The sequence below is a fragment of the Muscardinus avellanarius genome, assembly GCF_963383645.1.
Source record: "Muscardinus avellanarius genome assembly, chromosome: X".
NCBI classification, from domain to species: domain Eukaryota; kingdom Metazoa; phylum Chordata; class Mammalia; order Rodentia; family Gliridae; genus Muscardinus; species Muscardinus avellanarius.
The window spans coordinates 9,875,556-9,897,964 of NC_137792.1; the positions used below are offsets into that span (position 1 = coordinate 9,875,556).

Sequence of the window (22,409 nt, forward strand, 5' to 3'; positions counted from 1 at the left end):
TGAATCTAGAGTGCAATGAAAAAATATGAATCTCCCCACTGACTTGAGGGGCCAGAGACCTAAGCTCTAGGCTGGGATCTCAACTGGCTAACTGTGGTTATTCTCTGGGCTCCAATTTTTTTTTGTTTGTTTGTTCGGTTGGTTTTGGGTTTTGGTTTTGGCAGTATTGGTGACTAAACTATAGGCTTTCTACCTCTGAGCTACATTCCTGGCTCTATTTTATTTTGTTATTTTGAAACAGGGTCTCACTAGGGTGCTGAAAGTCTCACTAAATTGTTGAGGCTGGCCTCAAACCTGCAATCCTCCTGTCTCAGCTTCCCAAGAAATGGGATTTCAGGTGGGTGGCACTGACCCCCCACTCTCCATTTTCTTTTAAGTTAAAGAAATGCTAAATAGCGAAATATGTGTTTTATATTCTCTAGCGACATAGAAAACAGACTTGTAACCAAACATGAATTCACTTGTCTTCGCTGTGATAATAGTACTTCATATGCTGACCTAGCATTATCTATTCTTCATGTGGATTGTGTAAATATCGTTGTATCTTTCATGAGGGGCTTTTCTCGGGTATATCTTGCTTTCTCCAATCAGATAAAAAAATCCTCCATGGCCAGAGATTTTCATATTCCTAGTGCCAAGTAGAGCCTGAAATGCCAAACGAGCACTTAAAATGTGCTGATAAACTGACCAAGCATGCTGAGCAAGGAGTGCTTAGTACTGGGAGACCGACACGGGCTCAGTGGCCTATTGTCTTCATTATCACAAATTAATAAGTCTGACAGGCAGCACAACGTGAAATAGGCGGGCTTACCTCCATTTAAAGAAGGAATAAACAGCTCTGGAGTGTGCAGGCAGGGAATGAAATATTAGCCCCGTCAACATTTAGGCCAGGGCTTGGCAAATTTTGCTTTGTAAAGGGCCAGGCGACAAACATGTTAGGGTTTGTGAACCATAAGATGTCTCATGCAATGACTGAACTCCGCTTTTGTCTCATGAGAACAGCCATAGCGTGTAAACAAATGGACATCGATGTTCCATTAAAGATTTATTCATGGACTTGGACATTTGAACTTTATGTAATTTTCACATGTTCCAAAATATTCTTCTTCTTTGAATTTTCCCCAGCCATATAAAATGCAAATTCCTAGTTGGTGGCCATATAAAACAGAGGAATGGATTTGGTCAGTGGCTCCTAGTTTACTGTCCTTGATACAGAGATGTGCGCATACTTTCTGGGGGGTCATTCAGCAGAGACTGTTTTCTATTTAATAGAGTGGATCTAAGCTGGGCGTGGTGATGGTACTTGGGAGACTGAGACAGAAGGATCACAGGTTCGTGGCCAGCCTTAGCTACTTAGTGAGGCCCTCCGAGAATTAGTGAGACCTGGTTCCAAATAAGGAATAAAAAATAGGGCTGGGATATATCTCAGAAGTAGAATGCCTCTGGGTTCAATCCCTGGTACTACTACATATATTGTATATATTTTAGTACAGGAGACAGGAGAATATATATATATGTATTTATATATCACATATGTATTTATATAGTATATAGTGATATATATATATATATATATATGTAACTTTTGTGTGTTTGTGGTACTTGTGATTAAACCCAGGTGTGTTCTATCTCTGAGAAACAGCCTATCCCTTATTTTTTTATTTTTTATTTTTTGTTTTTAATAAATTTTTATTGGTGCATTGTAGTCATACATCTTAATGAGATAAAAAAATTGTGGAGATATACATGCATACGTCACCCAATCACCCCTTACCCAATCCCTAACCCTTTCCCTTCCCCCTCCCTCCTACCCATGCTTGGCTTCCTGATTGACTTTGATATGTTTAAGTACACCGTGTGCTTTAAAGAGTTTCCCTCTTCCCCCCTCCCATCCCCCCAGATAGATCACCTTAATTGCTCCTCTATAGGATCCCTTCTTCATCTAGAATTCCTCCTATTATCCATTTCTCCCTAGTTGGGATCCTCCCGTCTCAGCCTCACAATACTAGGATTACAAGTGTGTGCCACACCCAGCTATATTAACTTTTTTTTGTGAAAAGGGTTCTTCAAATTAGTTCATCCACCCCCTTGTTAATAGCTTTGTTGACTCAAAGCAACTATTAAAGCTGGTTAAGATATTCCTGAACTTGCACGGTGACATGCTTATGAACAATTTTCTTTCTTGAATTTTATTGTGGTAAAATACAAACAACAAAACATGTTCTTTTAACCACTTTAAGTGTACAGTTCATTGGCATTAAGGACGTTGACACTGATGTACAACTATTACTGCCATCCATCTCCAGAAATTTTTCATTTTTGAAACTGAAGCTTTATCTTCATTCAATAATGTCTTCCCCTTTTTCGCTTATTTTTTGTTCACTTTCATTTGTTTTAATTGTGAATTCGGGAGTCACATTTCATAGAAGACTGTTCATGGTGCTCAAAAATTCAAAAAGCATTGAATTCAAAGAGGTTTCTCAGTTTGAGCTGTGGTTCTTATAGTTCTTTGGGTATTTGTTTGTTTATTTATTTTGATACTAAGGATTGAACCCAGGGGTTTTGCCTCTAAGCTACACCTTAAGACCTTTTTATTTTGTATTTTGAAACAGTCTCACTAAGTTCCAGAGGACCTCACTAAATTGCTGGCCTCAAATCTGCGACCTTCCTGTCTCAGTTTCCCAAGTACTGGGATTACAAGCATGCACCATCACCCCTGGCTAGCAATTCCCTCTTATAAGCCTCAGTTTTCTGGTCTTTAAAATAGACATGAGGCTAATGATGTTGAACATCTTTTCATTTATCTATTGGCCATTTGTATCTCTTCTTTTGTGAAGTGTCTATTCAATTCAGTTGCCCATTTCTTGATTGGGTTATTTGTTTTGCTAGTGTAGAGTCTTTTGAGCTCTTTGTATATTCTGGATATTAGCCCTCTATCGGAGTGGTGGCCGGTAAATATCTTCTCCCATTCTGTAGGCTTTCTCTTTAGGTTCTTGATGGTTTCCTTTGATGAGAAGAAACTTTTTGTTTGATGCCATCCTACTTGTTAATCCTTGCTTTAGTTTCTTGCACTTTGGAGGTCTTGTTGAGAAAGTTACTGACTGTGCCTATATGTTGTAGTGTTGAACCTATGCCCTTCTCTAATAACTTAGTCTCTGGTCTAATTTTTAAGTCTTTGATCCATCTCAAGTTGATTTCTGTGCAGAGTGAGAGGTAAGGATTTAGTTCCATCTCTCTATAAATGGATAGCCAGTTCTCCCAGCACCATTTGTTGAAAGGAATCTTTCCTCCAGTGTATGAGTTTGGCCCCTTTGTCAAAGATCAACTGACTACAGGTGTGTGTATTTGCTTCTATATCTTCTATTCTGTCTCACTGGTCAGTTTGCCGGTTGTTGTAACAATACCATGCTGTGTTTACTACTGTTGCTCTATAGTATAACTTGAAGCCAGGGATTGTGATGCCTCCTGCATGGTTCTTATTGCTGAGAATTGCTTTGGCTATTTTTGGTCTTTTCTTTCTCCATATAAAATTCATGACTGATTTTTCTAAGTCTATAAAGAATGTCGTTGGTATTTTGATAGGAATTTCATTGAATCTGTAGATCACTTTTGGCAGAATGACCATTTTGATGATATGTATTCTGCCTACCCATGAGCAAAGTAGATCTTTCCATCTTTCAAGCTCTTCTTCAATTTATTTCTTTAATTTTTTTATGGTACTGGGGTTCCTGTAAACCATTCTACCTCCGGGCTATACTCCCAGACCCACTTTTATATTTTTATTTGGAAACAGAGTCTCTTAAGCCAGCGAGGCTGGCTTCGAACCAGTGTGATCCTCCTGTCTCCGCCTCCCAAGTGCAGGGATTACAAGCATGCACCACAATGCCTGGCCTTTCTTTAATTATTTTATAGTTTTCATTGTAGAGGTCTTTTACATCTTTGATTAGGTTTATTCTTAAGCATTTTATTGGTTTTGAGGTTATAGTGAATGAAATTGTTTTCTTTATTTCTTTCATTGTGGATTCCTTGTTGGCATATATAAATGAACTACATTAACATATGCATACCCATGTTCATAGCAGCACAATTTGTAAGAGCCAAAATATGGAACCAACCTATATCTCCATCAACAGATGAATGAATTGCAAAATTATGGGAAATACACACAATAGAATTCTACTCAGCTATAAAGAAGAACAAAATCATGTCTTTCTCAAGAAGATGGAAAGACCTGGAGAACATTATGTTAAGTGAGATCAGCCAAACACAGAAAGAGAAGGGACATATATTTTCTCTAATATGTCCAAACTAGGGAGTATTGGGGATACCAGGGGGAATCCAGATAATGGAGGGGAATCCTCAGCAAAGCTAGAATGGAAGAGTAAGAGAGGAAGGAGGCTGAGGTTGATTAATGGATGAGCTACATCCGAATATGTGTAAAAGTATGAATGTAGCATGGTCAATCTCGACACTCAGTGTTGGGAGAGGGGAAGGTGAAGTGGTGGGAGGAGAGGGCACCAAGCACAGTCTGAATGTATGCCATTTTCAATATGATCCACATTAAAAAAAAACTAAAAGAGAAAGTACTTTCAAAATAAAATGGAGATGAGGGTGCTTACTTTTAATATCTCATGAGACTGCTATAATTTTTGTAATGATATAATATGTGTAGACTCCTGTATGAAATGTTAGATGTCCGTGTCAAAAGAGCTTGTGTACCATTAGCATGACTACTATTTATATTCAGAAGCGAGCCAAGATAGTTATCAAAATCTTGAGTGGTTAACATTGTAATGTACAGTTATTCCTTCCCAAGAAATACAACTATAACCTGTTACTTACATAGTGCTTCCTGTTTTTCAAAGTGCTTTGAAACAACTCTGTTACTTTTCTATCATTATGATTGATAGTTAGAACATTGTTAAGTGAGTTAAATTTCTAACTATGATTGACATCATTGCTTCTGCTTCACAGGTGAAGAAAATGAAAGTATCATGATCTTATGTTTTAGGCTGGGCATGGTGGTGCACATCTGTAATCCTAGTTCTTAGGAAACTGAGACAGGAGAATCACAAGTTCATGGCCAACCTCAGCAACTTAGTGAGACTCTCAGCAACCTAAAGAGACCCTGTTTATATTTTTTTTAATGGGCCTATGGGTGTAGCTTGGATGTGGAAGGCCCCTGGGTTCAATCCCCAGTACTACAAAAATGAATGAATAAATAAGACTGGACTCATGAGCCAAACAACCTCTGTCAAAACCCTAGCCTTCTACTTGCTTGCTGTGTGTCCTTGGATGAGTTACTTAACCTCTTTGTACCTCAGTTTTTATAAGTTGCAAAGAAAAAATGGGATGACTAGAGTGATACTGACTTTATATTATTATTATATGGACTCAAAAAAATTAATTCTTATAAAATATTGAGAACCATCTCAGGAACATAGTAAATGCCATGTATATGTTTGCTAAATAAAAAGAAACAAAGAAGATATGCATTCACAAAAAGTAGCTACTTATGGAAGTAGACGTGGGGTACAGGGTTCCCAGTCTTCATCCATTCTCACTCTCCCTGTCTTGGGTTCCTCAGCTACATAGTGATGCCTCCCAACACGCCAGAGTCAACTTCCTAAGCCAGTGGAGCCAATCTGCTACAGCATTGGTTCACCATCTCGCCATTCCTAAAATCTCTCACAAAAGTTCTCTTAAATATAGTGCTGTGAAATTTGTATAATTAGACACAATGAGTCATATGTCGTGATGGTATTTTTTTGACCTTTAATGATTCTTATTATAGAAAAAGATCATGTATTTTCTTAAGGTACTCTAGAAATTCTATTTTATTCCTAATAATTTGAAGAACAAGACTGAAAATTGTCTCAGATATTTCACTTTCTATATATAGTTTTGATCAACTGAATGGACCAGGAGAAGAATGTACATGGGAGGCTAAGTTCCTGTGTCCTGGTGTAGCCTGGAGGTCACATACATACCTTGGCCTCCATGTTCCTCTGACCCAGGGTGATCTCTAGGTCAACAGAGAGATTTGGGTGGGTTGGCATGTCTGGGTATTAACATCTTAGGACAATTCTCAACTGAAGAGGTTTATATATCATCTGCCTTTAGAACAGTACTATACTGTTTCAATTATTGTAGCTTTATATGGTTTGAAATCAGAAAATATGTATCTTCTAGCTATGTTCTTTTTCAAGATCGTTTTGGGTATCTAGAATCCATATTCCATATTAGGATAGATTTTTTTCTGAAAAATAAATATATAAATATATGATAGTTTCACCTAAAAAAATAGAAAAAAAATATTTTCTGGTAAGAAAGAAAGCAAAAAGAAATATTGAAATGTTATCTTTAAGTCATCAAAAGCTTGGTATCAGACAAATGAAACTGTTATGTGAGATTATCATTTTTAATTTTGGATAAATTGCTATAATACTAGATGTCAACCACTAAGCCAAGCATGGGAAGGAGGGATGGGGAGGGAATGGGGTGGGGATCGGGTGGGGGCTGACTGGGCGATGTGTGCATGTATGTCTACAAAAGTTTGTATCCCACTATGATGTATGAATACAGTGCACCAATAAAATAAATAAATAAATAAATAAATAAATAAATAAATAAAAGAGGGCTGATAAGTAAACACTCTTACCTCCTTACCCCTTGAAGGCTCAGTTCGGAAATGTGCTCACCATGATCTCTCAAGGGATCCCCAGAAAAGGGTCCCCAGTTGCCTACAATAGTACCGTTTTTTGTAGAAGGGATTGAATTCAGGGGCATTCTACTAAGCTTCACCCCCAGCCCTTTTTATTTTTTATTTTGAAACAAGCTCTTGTGAAGTTGCTGAAGGTCTCACTAAGATTCTGTGGCTGGCCTCAAAACTGAGATCCTCCTGCCTCAGCCTCCCAAGCATGTCTGGCCCAGGGGTAGGTACCCTTTAATGGTTTCTATCCCTTGTCTGTCTAACTTCCCTACTTCTCTGCCTGTGGTTGCTTGAATCCCCTCTTGCTTGAGTCTGCTTGGGGGTGAATAGCAATTTATGAAGACATTTTATGACCCAGAATATGATATACTTTCCAAACTAAGAGCAGGGGTGATTCTTCTGGGTCTTTGTGATTTTCCTCCATTCTCTGTGTATCATCTATGCTACACAGTAATTTCAGACCGTGTCTAACTGTAATTTGCAAATGGGATCTATAAAAGTTCTTTAAAATTTTTGCCTCATAAACTGCTAAAAGAAAAGTCTAACAAGATATAAATATGTGTTCTTCCTTCCATAGCATTTTTTTGAGGAATGGCCCACGGACAACCTATGCCAGGATGTTTGCACACCTACTGGAATTTAACTGGGTTACTGATTGCCCGTGTCACTTTAAACATCCCCACTGGCAAATGTAATATTTCATCCTGCTTCTACCCGTACTGACAGTCTCCTTTACAGGATTAGCATTGAGCTTTGGAATTAGATCATCCCACTCCTGCTAAAACTCAGTTTGGGCCCAAGGGTCAGTAGTTGACCAACTCTCTATGTGAAGGCACCATAACGTGTCCAGTTGATCGCTGCTCCCGTTCCAGTTGATCCCTCATATCCCAGAATCAATATCTTTGCTTCTGAAATTTTCCCATTGTTGGAGGCTCTTTCTCTGGCCTCATTCCAGCCTGTGGCTTCTAGTCCTTTACTGATGCCATTTTGAATTATCTGGATATACCATGATTTATTGAATTATTCTTTTTTAGCTCTAAGAATAAAACTCAGGGGATATTCTACCTTGAAGTTATACCTCACCCTTTTTTTATTTGGCACTAGGGATGGAACTCAGAGACATTCTGCCTCCAAGTCACACCCCCAGACCTATTTTATTTTTTATTTAGCACAGGATCTCATGTCACTAAATTGGTGAGACTGTTCTTGAACCTGCAATCCTGCTATATATGCCTCCCAAGTACTGGGATTACAGAGGTTTGCTACCATACCTTGCCCCCAGCCCATTTAAATTTTTTTGAAACAGGGTCTTGCTAAGTTGTTGAGGGCCTTGCTAAGTAGCTGAGGCTGGCCTCCAACCTGTTCTCTTCCTGTCTCAGCCTCCCAAGTACTAGGATTACAGGCCTGTGCCACCATACCCACATGCCATAACACCTCCCAAATCTCCCAAGTACTTATGGTACAGGTGTGTGCCACCATACCTACCTACAAATAAGGCCAGGAGTTTACTCATGCGTAGTCCTGTCTGAATACACAAAATATTTCTTGATTGCTACAAGAGAAGAAAAACACAAAAGTATGATTACAGTTCATAACATGAATCCCGATCTACTTCTTGGCCCGGGTTGAAAACTGGCTTTCTTGCTGCAGACCCCTAGAAAGCTCCCTGAAACCTTAGCTACATTGTCTGGCAAGTATCCTTGGGACAGCAGACTCCAAAGAGGGGCTCGCATATACCTGGAGAGATGTGGCCTGAGAGTATCACAACTTCTATTTATATTGCTTTCTATTAAAATGTGAGAATGAAATAAGCACTAGTGAAATGTAGGGTCCAACTGAGGCTCACTGCCTCACTGACTACAGTAAAAGATCCCTTCTCATGCAGCTCAGGCAGCAGGAGCAGGGGCTCTGCCACACAGAGGGCTCAAGAGCAATGGCTTTCTTGCTCTTTGGGCTCTTGGCTAAGCCTTGTAGACTGCTGGGTGTTTGTGCATAATCTAGTTTTAATTAAACTAACCGCCCCCAGTGGATAAGTGGGTTAAAAATATTTCTGCAGCTACAAAACAGAACCTAACAAAATCCCACAGATTGTAGGTGATATTAAAATTGCAGTCCCAAGAGAACAACAGGAATATAACAGAGAAGACACAACGTTTGTTCTCAGTATGGGTGCCAATCAGGTATGACACAATAAATTTTCCTTTAATTACAATTTTATAAAGTTTTTCTATGGCAAAGGGTTTGCTTTGAATGAAATAGAAAAAATATATAGCATTACTTCAAAATTTTAATTCTCCTACTAATTCATTGTTTTATATTTTTATTGGTGCTTTGTAATTATACATCAAGTGAAATTCAACATGATACATACATGCACACAGCACTTTTTAGCTATTTTTTGTTTTAAAAAATGTTTACATGTTATAATACCCACTCACATTCATTAATTATCATTTCTTTGTTTTTTTTCCTCACTGTGTATGTGTATGTGGTATATACATGTATGTATTATGTTTGTTGTGGTTTTTTTTCTGAGATTCGGGGAGTAAAATGCAAACATCCTAGACTTTCATCCATAAGTATTTTAGTGCATGTTTCCTAAGAAAAAAGGCATTCTGTTTGGGGGTGGAGCTCAGTAATAGAGTGTCTGCCTAGCATGCACAAGGCCCTGGGTTTAACCTCTAGTATTGAAAAGAAAAAAGGCAAGACACTTTCTACATAATTTCAAATATCATTATTATCAGTGAGTGAAACTAATAGTAATTCCTTAATGTCATCCAGCATATAACCAATAAACAAATTTTCCTCATTGTCTGTAAATGTATTTTGTATTATCTTTTTAAAAACTGAGCAACAAATCAAGTCTTGAGCAAGAATACTGCCTAGGCTTACTCTTTAGTCTATTGATTGTATCCTTTGCCAAACAGAAGCTTTTTAACTTGATGCCACCTCATTTATTGATTCTCAGTTTTCTTTCCTGAGCCTGGGGTCTTATTGAGGAAGTCTCCACCAGTGCCTATATGTTGGAGAGTCAGCCCTATATTTTCCTCTTGTCATTGCAGTCTCTGGTCTAATTCCTAGGTCTTTGATCCATCTTGAGTTGACTCTTGTGCAGGGTGAGAGATTGGGGTCTAAGAGTCACATGTTTTCTCTCTTATGTGGAAGCTAGAGAGAAAATGGGAAACAAAAGGGACTCCGCATAAATAAGAAAAGAGGCCAGTAGAATAATTAAGAAGGGAGGTGGGAAGGGAGAAAAGGAAGATTGAGAAAGGGAACAGTTCAAATAAGGTTTTATACACATGAAGGTATCACTACCAATCTCTTGAACATATATAGTGAGGGAGGAAGAGGAGCAGGGTTGCATATAGAGGGAAACATACAAAGTACTGTGTGTATGTACGTAGGTATCACTTTGAACTTTGGTATGATATATAGTCACAACGTACCAATAAAAACATAAAAAGAATACTGCATAGGCTATGCTGTGCTCTTCACTGTGTTGCATTGGAAGGTACCTGATATCAGTTTGTCCCACTGTTAGTGATGCTAAGTTTGATCAGGGTCTCAGTGTGAATTTCATGGACCTTGACACTTTTACCCTCATGGGTTTGGACATAAAGTCAAATATAATACAGGACTGATCATATTCACTGCTTGTGATCTTAAAAGAAGTTAAAACATTTTCCTGGGCCCCTAAAAGTGTCATAGGCCTTGGGGCTGGTGCCTACTCTGCCCAATGCAGAGATTGGCCCTGAATTTATTCACTTGATTAAGGAGTCACTTCTGGATAATCTCATAAAGGTATACTTCCCCCTTTTCAACCAGATAATGATCTGTGATGAGACCCTTATATGAATATCCTGCCCCCCCAGACCTCTCCCCTAGTGGTTTTATCATTTTCACCTGAATCCATTACTTGATGAACTGTTACAAATGGAGGTAAAATTCTCTTATTTCTTCTACATTTATTACCTGCCCTCTTTATATTCCTTTTTTTTAAAGAAACAATATGGATTTGTGAGTTATTTTAAATACACTGAGTTCTCCATTACCACCATTATTATTTTTTGCTAAAATTGTCCTGAATTTTACAAGAAAGACCCTTCAATATGCCTCTTATGTTCTTTGCTATGGATCTAGTATACTTTAAGCACTTCTTTTATATCTGGCACAATAAGGGATTTGAGGTTCATCCTGTACATTTCCTACTGCAGATCTAGAATCAACCGTTTTTTTTTCCAAGGACTTCTGTTTACTTTTAGTGGCAGCTGTTTTGATATTGGAGATTGAACCCAGGGTCATTCTACCTCCAAGCTATACCCCAGCCCGTTTTATTTTAAATTCTAAACCAGGGTCTCACTAAGTTGCTGAGGGGCTTGCTAAATTGCTGAGGCTGGCCTCCGACCTACAGTCCTAGTCTCTCAGCCTTGTCAGTACTGGAGTCACAGGCATGTGCCACCACACTCGGCGTAGGGTGCTTTCTTTTTTTTACTATACAGAGCATATTAATACAGTAGTATACAGGTAAAACATTTATACATTAACATGCATACAATGAAGGTGTATATTCATTTTCTTTGCCTAAGTAGGGTAATGGGAACTATAGCAATGCAATGAGGGGTGGCTTTGCCCTGGATCTGAAGCTGAGTAGCTGTGTGGATCACTTGCTCATCAACTTTTGTTAATGGCGAAGAAGATTCTATTTAGTGCTACTGCAATAGGGGTTAGGACTTGCTGTAGGGGAGAGAGAATGCCATGCTCATTAACTTTTCCAAGTTAAACCTGGAAACATGTTTGTCTTCATTTAAAATTTTACTTCCACCAAGCCCTGGGCAGGGAAACAAGGGCTACGATTGTATCAACTCTACAAACCTCTAAAATCTGCATCCAAAGACTGCTAATGTCTCCCCCCACCACCTGCTTGAGAAGCATGTGTTATGCGTGGTGAGTTCGTCTTTCACCAAGATAGGTATTATATTATTAGCTAGAGCCCTGCCTATTCTTAAAGAATTCTTAGAGAAAAGGGATTGTGTGATTCCATAAGTGTCCCTCTGCACTCCAACTACAATCTCACTTCCTCTTGGACAGGAAAATACATCGGCAAGGTCCCCATGAACATGTCAGTGCAAGAATGGTGCTTCCACAACAATAACATGCTGCTGGATGGCACCAAACTTTGGATCCTTTCCTCTTCCTCCCCACCCCTTTAGTTCTCTCCCTTCCCCATCCATCTGTCCATCTTCTCCCCTCCCCTGCCTTCTCTCTTCCCCAATTTTCTTTCTCTTCCTCTTTTTCCTGTTCTTTATTCTCTTCCCTTCTCACCATCCTGTCGTCTCTCCAGGGATTCTGGTCCCAAATCTATGTTGGAGCCCAGAGAAAACTAGACTTTATCTAAAAGGGGCAGAAAGGACCATTGGAGCTCTTTAGCATAGAGAAAATAGAAAAGGATGACTATAATCTCTTCTTTACTTCCAGAGAACAAGGAAGTTCTCCTTTTGTAGAGTGATAGCTCAAAGAGAGATAAAATTCCATGGCACTAGGTTATAGTCATGTTAAAAGCCAGCTAATAATTACCCCACATATTTTTAAAAAATTTTAGGTGTTATTCTCAGGAGAAAATAGAGCCAATGTTTAATGGTTTTATCAAATCTCATTAGATAGGAGGCTAATTCAAATGCAGGCAATGTGTCAGTTACTCTAGAGACTATCTTATTCATTTCAATTTCAATTTCACCTCTCTCTTCCCCATGTAGCATGCTTTTGAATTGTAACGGCAGTCTAAAACTATTGTTTTACAAAATTCCTATAGGCTTCAATAGGTAATTATGAAAAAAGTGGGGATAAATATTTAAAATATTAAAATGTAAATAAGTGGCCCACATTCGAATAAACAATATATTCTGTGGGCAAAGATTTCTAGCCCTAAGTGTGGGACTCAACTACTTCCTCTTTCCAAGAATCTCTTTGACACATTAATCCTATTATGTAGTCTGTTTTTCCTTTGTTTGTCTGTGTGTTTGTTCATCAGTTATGGTACTGGTTCTTGAACTCAGAGACTTTCTACCATGGAGCTATACCCACAACTCTTTTAATTTTTTACTTTGAATCAGGGTCTCACTAAATTACCCATGCTGTCCTCAAACTTGCCATCCTCTGGACTCAACCTTCCAAATACTGAGATGTAGACTATATTTCACATCGTTAATATTTGCATAAAATTGAAGTACAGATGTTTTCAGAAGTGGGAAAGAACCTGGGTGTGGTAGAGCATGCCTATAATCCCAGTACTTGGGAGGCTGAGATAGGAGGCCCTGAGCAATTTAGCAAGTTCCTGTTTCAAAAAAATAGAATAGGGCTGGGGGTATAGCTCAGAGGTAGAATGCTTCTGAATTTCATCCCTACTAACACACACACACACACACACACACACACACACACACAGACACACACACACACACACATGAAAAAAGAAAAAAACATTCCCACTAAAACCTAGCAATTGCCAGGTGTGGTGGTGCACGCTTGGAATCCCCGCGGTTGGGAGGCGGAGACAGGAGGATTGCGCTGGTTTGAAGTCAGCTGCGCTGGCTTAAGAGACCTGTTTCCAAATAAAAATATAAAATAGGTCTGGGAGTGTAGCCCAGAGGGAAAAGAGCTTCCAGGAACCCCAGTACTACCAATAAATAAATAAATAAATAAATAAATAAATAAATAAATAAATAAATAAATAAAATCTAGCAATTAATTAAGATAATGCATAGTAAGCATAAAATAAGAATGGTTGATAATCCTGTCATAAAATTCAGACAGGTTGAGAGGAAGCATGGGAATGTTTGAGGTCTATATTGATCAGCAAAAGCATCATCAAGGTGATACTTAAGCTGACTTTTGGAAGAAATGAACTCAGAGGAAGAGATTCTAGGATTGAGCATGAGGAAAAGAGGGAGGCTGAGAAGTGATGGAGATTTAAGAACTTGTGAATCTCTTGAATGCAGTTGAAAGTTGAAAGAACATTCTTTCAGGGAGTGACAAGTTGGGATTCTATATGTGAAATGGTCCTGGTGATACTTTAAATGTCTACCTTATCTAATTGTTCTGGATAAGGCTCCTTTGTTGGCAGAGAACAAAAACCACTCTAACTCAAGAGAAATTGATTAAGAACACTGTGAGAATATAACAGGAGATTTTCTGTATGTTCAAAAGTAATTCATGAGCCAGGAAACAAGGACCCTCTGTATAATTTAGGGCCACATAATCCCATATTCTCCCTATTTAATTAATTTATTTATTTATTTATTAGCACTGAGAATTAAACCCAGGGGCATTCTACTTCCAATCTGCACTCCAGCCCTAATTTTATTTTGAAACTGGGTCTCACTAAGATGCTGGGGATCTCATTAAATTGTTGAGGTGGGCTTCGAACCTGCAATTCTCTTGTCTCAGCCTCCCAAATACTGGGATTACAGTACTGGGCATACACCACCATGCACCACTTTATCTTTTCCTCTTAATGTCTGTCCAATTCTTCCTCTTTCTCTCAATCCATCTACTCTGTTTATTCATCCTCTATGTGCTTAAAATATGGCTTCCCTGATCATTTCCTTGGCATCAAGATCTTTTATTTTCAGCATCAATCATTGACTAACTACATTCTACTTTTTTCTGGTTAAATGCTTAAGAGACAGAGAAGCTCTTTAATAGTCAGGCAGTTCATTGGCTGGCTTAGACTAGGTACCCACTCTAATTCAATCAGCCATCATTCCTAAACAGGAAGCACCTGCTGTCTCCCCGTATCGTGAGCTCTGGGCAGAGCAATCTAAGCCAGAAGAAGAAATATACTGATATGTTCCATGCTGTACCAAACCATTGACTTGCAGAGAACATTTAGTATGTTCTCTATACATTTGAGAAGTGTATCATATTTTTATCTGGTAAATTCCTTGAGAATTTAAATAAACTCCCTGTATTTCCCTGCCTCTGCAAAGGATTTACCTAAACTTTCTTCTGCAAAAGCAGCAATAGCCTAAAAATTATTGGTTATAAATTGAATGTCGACCCCAACACTGCCTAAACTATCTGAGTTTCAATTTCTTACCTGAAGAATGGGAATAATAACATCTACTTTTGAGGGCTGTCTGCTTGGTATAAGACAAAGGCTCAGTAAATAGAATTTCTTTCTTTTCTTTGATATACCATGAATATTTCATAACAAAATTGTATGCAATGTAATTGGTTCTTATTTTTAATTTCACAAGTAATATATGACTATATCAATATTTAAGGTAAATCCTAGATATATTATTATTTCCTACTTTAAACAAACCATTCCCCTAATTAGGGACAGTTAGATGACCAGAGGCCTTCCTGGTCCTAGTAGGAGGTCTCTTACAAAACACATAACTACAATACTATTATGACAATACATTAATTTCTTGGTATCACCAATACTACATCTATGTTTGATTTTCTCAAAAATATCTTTCTGTTGGGTGTTTGGTTTGCATAAAAATTCTAAAGGATTCTATCATGCATCACATTGAGTTGATAAGTCTTAAGTACTTCAACCGGTCTGTAACTGTTCTCCTGTTTTCCCATGACATGTATTTGTTGAAATTTTCCAGTTCAAATTTTGGCTTATTTGATCTTCAAGGTATCTTTGAACAGGTTCTTTTATCCCCTCATTTCCTAAAAACTGGTACATACATCTAAGAGGTTCAATTAGATTTGGATTCAAAGTATGTTTTCTTGCAAAACTGTAAAAGTCGTGTTTTTATGCTATCTCTTAGGTTTTAAAAGCTATGCATTTGAAACAGTAGTTCAAAGTTCCATGGCATATTATACTTAAGAACATCAGATTCCCCAGAGAGATGAAGGTAGTAAGCTCTTCACTCTGGTTTCTGACTCACACATGAGTGAATCATCTTTCCTTGGAGACTTACTGGTACTTATGACTGTTACCTGCCAGAAAATGAAGCTAGAAATCATAGTTACCATTTTACCTTTCACAAACTTAACTATATCCTAGTTGTACGTATCTTTGGCTAAAGACATTCACACACTTTTAATAAAAAAAATCAATTCCTTCCCTGCCCTACATTCGGAGCTAGAAATAAAAACATATTTGAAATGGCTGATAAAAGGAAGGAACTAGAGAAAAAGAGAACTTTTTAAAATATATATATATATATTTTTTATAGTTGTTTAAAATGAAAGCAAAGCCAGATACTTCGAAGCAAGACTGTGGTATTGTTCCAGAATGCAGAGGCTTGTGGGGGGTATCCACTAAATCACAACCTTCTCTTCCCTGGCTGAGTTGGGAACAAACAGCTATCTAGATAAAGAAATCAGACAGACAACAATAAAAGTAATTGCTTCTGTGTTTCACAAAGCTATTTGGAGAATGTGTTTTAGGTCTACAACAATAATGAACTTGCAGACACTCTCTGGTTTCCTACTTTAAACAAACCATTCCCCTAATTAGGGACAGTTAGATGACCAGAGGCCTTCCTGATCCTAGTAGTACACAGCCAGGTTTTATTTTTCCAAACTTGAAACTTAATGACTCACTCTCTCTTCCCCAGGAGGAGGAAAGTAAGTGAGGAATCATAGTGCATCTGAGAGTGGTAACTCAATAGATCATAAGTACAACCCAGTTTAACACAGCCTTGTCAGCAATGAACAACATCACATTGCATTAATACCAACTTGTATTGACTCCCACCTTACAGCAGCTCCCATTCAACTGAACAAACTTTTGTGGAGTTTGTGCAACACATCACAATGCCATTGATGCCACAGTAGAAAAAAAGATATGTGTTGGGCCACCAGAGGCCCATCCTTTTGTGTGTTCTCAGATAAGTGCGCACAAGATGTGTGTGTGGCCCACTGTACTAAGCATCCCATGAGGAGTTGGCGCAGACATGGAGATGCATTGCTTAGATCTCTAAAAGAAGAGATATGCCCAGCTTCATGGGCCTGGTTAGCTGAAAGCCTCCATCCATCAGCTCTTTGAGAGTCCATTTTAGCTTTCAAGCTGTGGTCCTGTTCTCTTGGGTGGTTCTTGCCCAGTGACTGAGCCAGAGAGCATTGGAAGTCGCACTCTTCTTGGGGGTGGCCCCAGCCATTTCCATACAAGGCAGGACTCTTCCACTGGGTGATCTATGCTCCCCAACTTTCATTAGAGCAGTTTAGGGTGATCAGTTGTCTTGGTTTGTCAGTACTGAGAGTTTTTAGAGGATGTATGACTTTGAGTGATACATTTGAAAAATTTCCAGGCAAATCAAGATGGTTGGTCAGCCATGTTAGTGTAGACCTTGCCAGGTTTGCAGTAAAGCCTGACAACTCCCTCTGCACAATCCTGCTTCCTTCCTTTCTTCTTTCCATAGCTATTCCTCTCCAATAAACCTTTCATATTCCTTGCTTCAGACCTGTGTCTGCTTCTCAGAGCACTTAACCTGAGACAAGGGCACAGTTAGCTCACAAACCAGTAAGGACTAAATACTTCAAGAGAAAATAAGGCTGAAAAAGAGTAGGAAGGCAAACACAAGATTAACTTAACAATTACAGGGCTTTCCCTGAGCATACTGTTTTCAAAGGGCCATGCATCTTGCATCCTCTGAAAGAAAAAAGAGGCAGAATTAAAATACTCATTGACTTAAGGTTCCTAGAACTCTATTTGAATACTCAAAAGGAAGGTTTAGCCAACAAAAACATCAGGCCTCCTTGTCTCTGTGTTCTCCTTTAAATAACAATGAGCTTTGTTATTAATGTTTATGCTGTAATAAGAAAAATGAAAGAAGCGTCAGCTTTGCTGTGAAGTATTCTTAAAATCGAGAGATTGTGAATTTTCCAACAAGAAGACTACAGTTGATAACAAAGTATTGCATTCTCAAAAATCACTAAGGGTCAGTTTTCAGTTCTTTCACCACAAAATGGTAACTATATGATGTCATGTGCGTGCTAATTAGCTCAATTTAAACATTCCATCATATACAACAAATATGTACAATTTTTATATGGTACTGGGGATTGAACCCAGGGGCATTTTACCTCTGAGCTACACCCCCTGTCCATTTTTATTTTTATTTTGAAACAGGGTCTCAATAGTTTCTGAGGCTGTCCTGTCTCAGCCTTCTAAGAACTGGGATTACAGATATGTGCCACCATACTTGGCAAATATATAATTTTGTGTGGGGAGTACTTGGGCTTGAACCCAGAGACATTCTACCTCTGAGCTACATCCCCAAGCCTTTTTATTTTTTGTTTAGAAACAGTCTCACTAGTTTTCTGAGAGTCTTGCTAAGTTGCTGAGGCTGGTCTTGAACCTGTGATCCTCCTATCTCAGCCTTCACGGTTCTGGGCCGTGCATCATGAACGGGGGCAGAATGTTAATGCTGGAGAAAGAAGAAGGCATCCTTCGGAGCCTAAGTCACATGCTTGGGGTGCCAAATTTAAGGACACACTCACTGTTAGGGTCCTTTGAATTCAGAGTTGGGTCCTCCATGAGCCGAAGAGTGAGTACCTGCTTAAATATTGCTCCTTGGGTATCTGACCTGCCTCACCCCTACGCCCCACCTCACCCACACCCACACCCGCTTCCATGATCTGTGATGCTATCAAGCAACTAACTTATGTAGATTTTCCCTTTTTATTGCTCTAGGTACAAAGCCATTGTCCGACCAATGGATATCCAGGCATCACATGCCCTGATGAAGATCTGCCTCAAAGCTGCCTTCATCTGGATAATTTCCATGTTGCTGGCCATCCCAGAGGCTGTGTTTTCTGACCTTCATCCTTTCCATGAGGAGAGCACCAACCAGACCTTCATCAGCTGTGCCCCATACCCACACACTAATGAGCTGCACCCCAAAATCCACTCTATGGCCTCTTTCCTGGTCTTCTACATCATCCCCCTGTCCATCATCTCCGTCTACTATTACTTCATCGCCAAAAATCTCATCCAGAGCGCGTACAATCTTCCAGTGGAAGGGAATATACACGTCAAGAAGCAGGTGGGTACTTAGAGCATATTCATTTCCTCCTCGGGTAGTTGGTGCAAAGTTTTTGGATGTCACCAACAAGTACAGTGCTGAAGTGGCTATGCTACTTGTTTTTGCAACAAAAAGTGATGGGTGATTTGCCACCAGATGTTTCTTTGAACTTCACTCCCATTTGTTGGGCTAGGAAGAGAGTTAGCACATGGAGAGAAAGCAAAGGAGCAGGGAATTGAGGCTGGGTGGAAAAAAAAAGCAATCTAATTAAGAAAGGTTCACATTGAACCAGGTGCGATAGTACACACCTATAGTCCCAGTACTTGGGACACTGAGATGGGAGGATGGCAAGTTTGAGAACAGCCTCAGTAAATTAATGAGACTCTCAGAACACAAGTGGGACCCTGTTTCAAAATATAAAAATGAGCTGGGTATGATGACGCATGCTTGTAATTCCAGCATTTGGGAGGCTGAGACAGGAGGATCACAGTTCACAAGACCACCTCAGCTACTTAGTGAGGCCCTTTGCAACTCAGTGAGACCCTATTTCAAAAATAAAGAATTAAAAAATAATAAGGAATAAAATATGGGGCTGTCTGGGGGTATAGCTTGGAGGTACAATGCCTCTATGTTCCATCCCCAGTACTGCTTAAAAAAAAAAAAAAAATATATATATATATATATATATATATATATATATATATGCTGAGGATGTAGCTCAGTGGTAGAATATTTATCTAGCATGCATGAGGCCCTGGGTTCAATCCCCAGTACCACAAAAAAGAAAAGAAAAGAAAAGAAAGGCTCACACTGATGTGGGCTCAAATATAGACTTCACAAGTTACACATTTGTTCTCTTGGAGTTTCAACTTTCTTGTGTATAATAGGGTAATAATTCCTTTTTTGTAAGGTTAGGGAAAAGAGTATATATAAGGCCTAGAGTTCCTTGCTTGCTGCATGCCTTTCATATGTGTTAGATTCCCCCCTTAATTTCTAATGGCCCTCCATAATTTCATCCCCAAGGTACAAAATGGTAGAAATTGGGGGGCTCTGGATTTCTTGTCTCTGTCAGCAGTTTTTCTTGCATTCTTTGGTATCTCCCTAAACCTTTTTTATATTTTCTTTTGAAACAAGGTCTTGCTAAGTTGCTAAAGCTGGCTTCAAACCTGTGATCCTCCTGTCTCGGCCTCCCATGTCTTGGAATCACAGGCATGCACCACCACTCCTGCTAGTTCTTCTGACTTTCTAACTCAGATGAAAATGATATGATATTCATGATGGGAAAACAAAAAGACTCACTACCCCATTTAAATGAGTAGATGACTCAGTTGGAGACCTCACCCTTCCAAGTTCTATATTTTTTCAAAAATTTTGCTTCAGTTGCCAGGGAGGAACAGCAGTTGTCAGTGAAACTGTCTCCTCACTTGAGAGATCTTTGAGTTAGCAAACATCCACTTGACCCCAAATTCTTTAATGAGAAACACATTTCCCCTTGATGTGGGAGAGGGAGTTGGGAACAAAAGGAGATGCTCATCCCACATCACCTAATAACCTTCCTATATAGTGTAGTCCAGAAATAACTTGAAATTAAAAAACAATAACAACAAGGAGTTATCTTGGTTTTGCCAATGAGGAAGAACAAAGCAGGGTGCTTTTTCTGAGCATTGGAGGGAATAAGAAATTATTAACTGTGAATCAAAATAAGACATGAAGTCACATGGCTGATAAACTTCACCCATACTCTCCTAGGGAAAAAGAGGGCACTTACTAGAATTTCATTGTGCAATCCATTCAAGCATGTAATCAACTTTGTTTAAAGATCGGTGCTCAGCAGCATGTTCTAACTCTATTCTACCTTGTGTGTTTCTGCTTCCTGGCTTGATCATCTTCCTTCCTTCCTTCCTTCCTTCCTTCCTTCCTTCCTTCTTTCCTTCCTTGCTTCCTTCCTTCCTTCCTTCTGTCCTTCCTTCTTTCCTTCCTTCCTCCCTCCCTTCCTCCCTTCCTTCTTTCCTTCTGTCCTTCCTTCTGTTCTTTCTTTTTTCTTTCTTTCTCTCTTTCTTTCTCTCTCCCTCTTCCTTCCCATTCGTTCTTTCTTTCCTTTGTCTTTCTTGTCTGTTTCTGTTGCTTATCTATCTATATATCTATCCATTATTTATCTATCTATCTATCTATCTATCTCTACCTCACCCACCTCTGGATTTTCACTTGTGTTGTCCTATTGAACTCTTTTTCTATGCCTTTGTGAACTCATCTATTTTCCTGTGGGGGTTTATTTCTATTTCTACTTCTGAATCTTTGTCTCCCTTCCTCTGACACTGCCCCCCTCCCCTGGTCCCTCTGTCTCTCTCCATGTGATTCTCTCCTTAGATTGAATCCCGGAAGCGGCTTGCCAAGACAGTGCTGGTGTTCGTGGGTCTCTTTGCTTTCTGCTGGCTTCCCAATCATGTCATCTACCTGTACCGTTCCTACCACTACTCTGAAGTGGACACCTCCATGCTCCACTTTGTCACCAGCATCTGCGCACGTCTCCTGGCCTTCACCAACTCCTGCGTGAACCCCTTTGCCCTCTACCTGCTGAGCAAGAGTTTCAGGAAACAGTTCAACACCCAGCTCCTCTGTTGCCGCCCCGGCCTGCTGAGCCGCTCCCATAGCACTGGCAGAAGCACCACCTGCATGACCTCATTCAAGAGTACCAACCCATCTGTGGCCACATTCAGCCTCATCAATGGAAACATCTGTCACGAAGGGTACGTCTAGACTAAACCTTGACCTTGTCCCCTAGGGGCTCCTGCTTTGGCTTTGTCGCTGGCCAGGAGCCTTCACTCTGTGGTTGTCTCTGTGGCCTCCGAAGACCCTTCAGAGGGCTATGTGGGGGTGGGGAGAGGCCCAAATGGATCACTATTGGGTTTCAGAGTAGTTCCATAAAGCTTACCTTTCCTGTTTCAACTTGTGCATGCTTCTTCTGATGGAGAGCAAAACTTCCCTTTTTTAAGAAAAGGGAACAAATAAGAAATTACTGTATTAAGTATCAATCCTGTATGGCCAATGAACTCACAGAAATTATATGAACTGCCAGATTTATATAAGAGAGAAATCATGCCTCAAATATCTGCTTTGTGAAAGACTTCACCTAGCTGTTTCTTTAAGTAGAAGCCAATTCTTTAAAAGCATGACTCGATTCCTTTTTTTTAGGAACACCTATAATACACAAACCAAGGAATTACTTCTATTTTCATTCCTAACATGAAAAGTCAACCATATGAAAGAGCCTCATGTATGAGGACGGGTCTCCAAATTTATAACACTAGAAGCCAGTTTAATATAAAACAAACCTCTAAACATTGACTTTTTTTCTAAAAAGATGTTACTGAGGACATTGGAGAAACACTCAATATAATTTTAAGATGAAAATGCGATCAAACAGATACAGATTCACGTGTGAGCCAGGCATAGTGGCACATGCTTGTAATCCCAGTACTTGGGAGGCTGAGCCATGAGGATTACAGGTTCAAGAACAGTCTCAGAAATTTAGCAAGAGGCCGGGCATGGTGGCGCACATTTGTAATCCCAGCATTCCAGAGGCAGAGACCTGAGGATTGAGATTCAGACAGCCTCAGCTACTTAGCGAGGCCCTTCACAACTCAGTGAGACCCTGTTTCAAAAAATGAAAGACTACAAATAGGGCTGGGGTTGTAACACGGAGGTAG

At 39.4% G+C, this 22,409-nt stretch overlaps 1 protein-coding gene across 1 annotated transcript in view; it reads left to right on the forward strand.

Annotated features, from left to right (window-relative positions):
- GRPR (gastrin releasing peptide receptor) overlaps positions 1-21,459 on the forward strand; it is a gene marked incomplete at both ends in the record, with an annotated part of 35,626 nt that extends 14,167 nt beyond the window's left edge. Inside the window, 2 exons of the mRNA XM_080719368.1 lie at positions 18,372-18,723; positions 21,070-21,459. Coding sequence (XP_080575494.1) covers positions 18,372-18,723; positions 21,070-21,459 — 742 coding nt within the window. The remainder of the gene's footprint in view (positions 1-18,371; positions 18,724-21,069) is intronic.
- Between the last annotated feature and the right edge of the window lie 950 nt (positions 21,460-22,409).